This window comes from Hibiscus syriacus, unplaced genomic scaffold (assembly GCF_006381635.1).
Source record: "Hibiscus syriacus cultivar Baekdansim isolate YM2019G1 unplaced genomic scaffold, ASM638163v2 tig00111634_pilon, whole genome shotgun sequence".
In the NCBI taxonomy this organism is placed as follows: domain Eukaryota; kingdom Viridiplantae; phylum Streptophyta; class Magnoliopsida; order Malvales; family Malvaceae; genus Hibiscus; species Hibiscus syriacus.
The window spans coordinates 441,809-448,168 of NW_024063140.1; the positions used below are offsets into that span (position 1 = coordinate 441,809).

At 35.8% G+C, this 6,360-nt stretch overlaps 1 protein-coding gene and 1 pseudogene across 1 annotated transcript; one reads left to right on the forward strand and one right to left on the reverse strand.

Moving 5' to 3' along the window:
• The first annotated feature begins 1,287 nt into the window (after positions 1 to 1,287).
• LOC120166318 (glycerophosphocholine acyltransferase 1-like) lies at positions 1,288 to 4,045 on the forward strand. Its single transcript, XM_039175600.1, has 8 exons — positions 1,288 to 1,449; positions 1,564 to 1,683; positions 1,827 to 1,884; positions 1,995 to 2,095; positions 2,185 to 2,280; positions 2,373 to 2,466; positions 3,185 to 3,422; positions 3,541 to 4,045. The coding sequence occupies exons 1-8, from the start codon at positions 1,360 to 1,362 to the stop codon at positions 3,902 to 3,904; spliced, it is 1,161 nt and encodes a 386-aa protein (XP_039031531.1). The 5' UTR covers positions 1,288 to 1,359; the 3' UTR covers positions 3,905 to 4,045.
• Positions 4,046 to 4,247: 202 nt separating this feature from the next.
• LOC120166316 lies at positions 4,248 to 5,869 on the reverse strand (annotated as a pseudogene).
• Positions 5,870 to 6,360: the final 491 nt, after the last annotated feature.

Sequence of the window (6,360 nt, forward strand, 5' to 3'; positions counted from 1 at the left end):
CGTTGCAAGGGATTGAAGCTAACGCTTTCAGAGTTAATCTGCATGAGAGGTGGTGCGATTGTGGTTTCTTTCAAGCACTCAAATATCCATGCTCTCATGTCATTGCAGCTTGCTCACATTCGCATTTGGACTACAAAAATTATGTTGATCCCGTATACCAACTTTCACAAGTATTCAAGGTATATAAATTTGAGTTTCCGCCCATAGAAAACGAAAGAGACCCAGATGAGATTCAAACTTGGCTTACAATTGTACCAGATCCATTGCTATTGAAGGACTCAGGTCGTCCAAAATCTACTAGAATACATTGTGATATGGATATTCGGGAGAAGTCAACATAACAAAAACGATGTGGGCATTGTAGAAACATCGGACACAATAGGAAAAAAATGTCCAGCTCTATTATCATCACATAACCGTTAACCCTTATGTAACCTAATATTCTATTTAAATGAATGTTTTTATTTCTAATATTTAAATGTAATTGCATTTTCTATAATTTCTCAATGTATAATAATAATAATAACAGATTAAATGTGTAATTATACTAATTTTATTAACTTATGCATAAATATTTTGGTTAAATAATAATAATAGATGACTAGATTGATAATATTTAAATAATTAAGTGATAAAATTAATAGATCGATAATCAAAATAAAAAATAATAATATAACCATACGTGTAATATAATAATTTTATACATTTTTCATATAACTACAATAAAATAAAAAACTATTTTTCATCTGTTGTTCTATCCGATTAATGTGGATAATACACTCTACCTTTAACACACATTAAAAAAATACATTCTATATTACTAATTTATAATAACAATAAAAATAAAATTTTTATTATTAAAAAAAATGCCACATGGCAACTGAATCAGTAAAATCAGATAAAACGCGTCTCCGGAGATGTTTCTTTCGCCACCTCAATCGAAAGGATACAGCTTCAGAAAATATAAAATAAATGGTGCTAAAAAGGGAGATATTCGGTTAAAGTATCAAATCGCCGCAAATTACTTTCCCACGTAATTAGGATTCTTCTTCTGAAAATTAATTAATTATTTATTAGAGTAAGTAAAGTATCCATGAATAAAGCTTAGACTTAATGTACAAGATATAAACAATGAATTAAGAAATTAGTAATATTTATTATTTTTTTTCAATAATAAGATCGAGTGATGAAATTGTTTTAGTATCATCTTAATTACGAAATTAGTAATATTGAGAATTAGAGTACTGTTAGTGTATAGTAAAATCTTATATATTCACGCGGCAAGTCACCACCTTCTTCTCTCTCTCTCTCTCGTTTCTTTGATTCGATTTCTATTACGGTGACCAAAAGGGAATAGAGATGTCGAGCAGCGATGAATTCATGGAGGAATTGAATTCAAATGGGGATTCATCTCGGACGGTGCACCGGAGGTTCAAAGATCGAGCCGAGGTATACTCTTTTTTGGCAGCCCAACGGTTTTTCTGAGCTATTTGGATCAAATTTTATGTTTTATTATCTTTTTTTTGTGTTTTTTAATGATTTGGGGTTGATTTTTCGGAGCAGAAAGTGGCGAAAACAAAGGAGATGTTGTCTAAACAAGCGGTTCAAACGAAGGAGATGCTGACGAAACAAGCTGTTAAGATCGCCAAACAAGCTGAAGAACACGAACGCTTTATTAACAAGGTATTAATTTCAACGTTTTTTCCCTTTACATTCATGTTTGTTCTATGTATTTAATTCATGGGTTTTATGTTTATCATATGGATCTGAAGTTATAACTTTCGATTTTTTATTTTTTTTTCTTTCATGGGATTTTGATATTTTAGGTGACTCATCTCTTGGGGGTTCTCGGCTTTGGAGGGTTTTGCTTTTTATTGGGAGCAAGTGAGTTAACTCAGCCTTGAATTAATGAAATTGGTCACTTAAAACGTTGGCTCTTGAATCCATTAATGATTTTTGCTCTCTGTTTTTGTGAATTTGAAATTCTGATTCAGGACCGCAAGATATTCCATATGTATATTGTGTGTTCTATGTTACCTTTGTTCCTCTTCGATGGATATACTACCGCTTTAAGAAATGGCATTATTATCTTCTGGTGAGTCATAACTCGGCTCAATTCGGACTTGTTTTAAAGAATTTTTTTGAAAGATAGAATCAAGAATGATGCATTTCTGTGTATGTTAGGATTTCTGCTATTACGCCAACACAATCTTCTTGGTCGACCTTCTTATTTTTCCGAAGAACGAAAAGCTTTTTATGATTTGTTTCTCATTTGCTGAGGTAAAAAATTGGGGTACTTTATCTCCTACGTACATCTCCATTGGTGAATGAATCAATTTTAACTTCTTCAATCTTTCTGGTTGCTACTTTAGGGTCCGCTAGCATGGGCGCTCATCGTTTGGCGTTGTAGCTTGGTTTTTAGTTCTGTGGACAAAATTATTAGTGTCCTCATACATCTTTTACCGGGTATGTTTGCAATCCTTATTTTCACTTGTTCTCTATACATAGAAATTTCTGATTGCTTACCTTCAACATCATATATTGAAGATAACGATAGCAATCGTTTATTGCACTATAAATTGCTCATCAAAACATAACTTAGAATTTCCTTCAAATAGGGTTTATTTCTGATCTCAATGAAATTCTCCTATTTTTATGTATAAAGTTGATCTTCTGATTCTAAATAGAGGGGATTGCCTCTATTGCATCAACCTGCAACCTTCAAAAGAGGTTTAAGAAAGCTAAGATGTCTAGTAACCTGAATTTTTCTATTAGTAGGAAATGCCCTGCAGTAAAATTTTGGTTGTAAGTTGTTTAACTAGTAGTGAAGGACATATCAACTTATATTAATTCGTATTTTGCTTATGTATAATGGTTGAAAGACATTCCACGGGCTTAGTTTCATGTAGATTGTGAAACTATAGACCCAACTGTCTCATTATTCCTTGGCGGTTGTCCGGAAATCCCTCCCAAGCTGTGAAATTTGTTGACACTTTGTAACTTGGCTGGATATCTGACCATGTGAGTAGTATATTCGGGAATTCAGTGTATGGCAAGAAGGTGTTGCTAAAGAACTCCATTTGAAGTTGGAGGTTAAGGTTCTTTAGAAAGACAGGGCTAGTTTATTTCTTTCTAATACGTCTGAATGTGCTGGATGACTAATGTGGTATTGTTTTACTTTCAGGGATCGTGTTTTTCACGATTCGATGGTGGAATCCTGCAACCTTTGAAGCCATGCATCCTGAAGGTACATCTCACAGATTTTCATGGCCTTATGTAGAAGACAAATCTTACCTATGGACTTGGTTGTTCGTGGTTCCCTTAGCTGCTTATACCCTCTGGCAAGTTCTTTATTTTCTCATTGTCAACGTGCTACGTCGCCAGAGGATGCTAAGAGATCCCGAAGTCATGACTTCTTACAGGTTTGCTCTCTGTATTACCTTGATACACAACATCAGTCCCTTATAAATATTTTTATATATGTTTAAGTTGCTTGGCTTTGGAATATATCTTCATTCAGATGATTTCTTCGTTTTATAGGGAACTTTCTAAGAAAGCTCAGAAAGCAAACAACATATGGTGGCGTTTAAGCGGTTTGCTCGGGGATCAAAACCGTTTGTTCATGTACATTTTACTGCAAGCCATTTTTACAGTCGCAACCATGGCACTCACAGTCCCGATCTTTCTTTCATATGAATTCCATGCGATTTTCCAAATACTCAAGGTTTCTGCATCTGTATGGAATGGAGGAAGCTTTCTGTTAGAAGTGATGCCGAGACAAGTGGTTGTCAAGGAGAAAAAGAGATCTGAGAAGCAGGCGCCACCGACATCACAAAACCAACAAGATCAACACTTCGATTCAATCGGAAACGAGATGAAGGAGAACCATCACCAGTCCGAATAACTGTGCAAGAATAGTTGGATGTAAAAACCATCGTCAGAAAGACATGGATACTGTGTTGTGTGTTGCAGTTCAAGGACGAGTTGTTTTATTAGACAGTCCTAACTTGTAGTTTTGTAATTGTGAATCTGTAATAATTTTAAAGAAAATGAACAGATAATGCGGAAGGAAGACTATTTTTGTTCCTTTTTTTAGTCTAAATCAAGTAGTGGGCCACAAGATATCAAGTGTCCAAATCTTACCCTAATATTATACTAATGGATGGTCCATTTTAATTATGTTTTTTTACAATCATCTAACCACAATTATAAATTGAAAATATTGACAAGCCATATATACAAAGTACAAACTAAATCTAATAAATGATCTTTTATTGCAATAGCCAAAAAGACTGACTGCAAAAATCTAAATCAAATAATACTATTTCTGGCCCAAAAAAAAAAAAGATGGCAATAATACTAGAGAAAGCCAGTGGCACCACCAAGGCCATGGTGCAGCAAATTATGAACAATGCGATCCCTAGCTTGAGCAGAAGCCATGGATCTCAGGTTGTTCTCAGGGATCACCTCATCGTCAAAAACCTCGAATTTAAGCCCAGGCTCCATTTCCTCATTCCTCAGCTCGCAAATATTATGTAAAACGCAGCAAGCTCCGAGAACAACCGGCAATTCTTGAAGCTTAACCTCGATCCTTTTCTGCAAACACCCCCACCGCCCTTTCAGTCATGCAAACGCTTCCTTTCCCACTTTTTCGATCTCACAAATCTTCTCGTTAAATGCGTGTTGAGCCCAAGTGAGATTGTGGTGAGTGTAGGGAACTAAAACCCAGTCCATTAATGGATGCCCTTTACCTCCCACCACCCAAACGTCCTTTAACTGACCCATGGTGGCTCTTTGGTGAAACTTCGATTGCTCCAGGACTTGATCGTCGGTCATGGATCCTGGCCAGCCGATGCAAGCGTCGGTGAAAACGCCGTTTTGATCGACGACGCCTTGAAGGGTGATGGAATACGAGGTTTTTTGGTTCCTGTATGTGTGTTTCTTGTTGAAATATGAGGTAACGCTGGTTTTTGGTGCGATGATTGGGATATGAGTGTTGTACATTGAACCGCCGATGTTAGGGATCCCGGTTATGGACTCGAATTAGCCTTTGATTTGCTTCATTTTGTTTTCGTCGGGCCATTGGCGGTATTTAGGCATCAGTACTGTTTTAATGGCGGTGCAAACCTCTAGAATCAGCTTATGGCAAGTTGAAATCCCTAAGCCGAAGCGTTTCGATACCATCCTAAGCGGCTCGCCGGTGGCCAACCTCCAGATACAAACCACGACGCGTTGACGGACCGGGATCGCTTCACGGAGCATCGTGTTCTTTTTCATCACCGCCGGTTCCAACTCCTCGCAATTCAAATCAAACGTAGATTTACCCATCCGAAACACGCGTTTGAACTCCTCGTCGGGAAAATCTGGGTGATTTGCATCTCTCCCACCAGTCTTTAGATCGGGATTTCACCCATAACCGCCGTTGATGTCCCGAACCGACGCTCGATTCCGGCACACCCGCTTTGTCTGAACCGACTGAAACCGTCGAAGAGCTAGCGGCAACTGAACCGGATTGACGAGAGCGTTTGTTTTTTCTCCAATTACTCAACTCTTCCATTTCAGAAGAATGATAATTACCATGGAATTCTTCAGCTTTTTCTTTGTAATCGGCTTCGAATAAAGGTTCAAACTCAGTCAGCCATTGATGTTGCTCTTGCTTTGCTGCTCCCTCGTCGAGCAACAAAAGCGAGGAAAGTAAATCTTTAAACACATCGTTCTTCAAGTCGTCTCCATTGACTAAAGATTCATCAGTGTCTTTTCTACTCATTTTCTTACTGTTCCCATTGAACCCAATTTCCATATCCGAAAACCAAGAGAAATCCAAGGCTTCGCTATGAGAGAGGAATGTGAAAGATGGGGTTTTCATATAAACAAACGTCGCGTTTAGTTCGTTGGAATGTTTATGAGGAATTAGAATCTATGAAGAAATTGGTTGGCAGGAAATTAAATTGGAATCCAATTTTATATTCTATTTAATTCGTAGACATGTCAGATGAATTTAATTTTAATAATGTAAAATGATAGAATTGTCATTCTTATTTTTTTTACTTTATTTTAGTTTATTTTACAATTTACATGTAGTAATATATTATAAAAAAATTAAAAAATATTAAATTTTTATTTTATTGATTGATTATTCATTTTAATAAATTATAAAAATCATGTTAATAAACATTATAAGTTAAAATCATCGCAATTAAAATATGTTAATAAGTTACCAAAAGATAGATCAATATTTTGATATATTTCAACCGGAGTATGTTAATTAGTTACAAAAAAAATATATCAAAAATTTATTCAATATATGAATTAGAAACTCGACCCTCCACGACTCAAAATAATAAAAAAATTATTTTTATT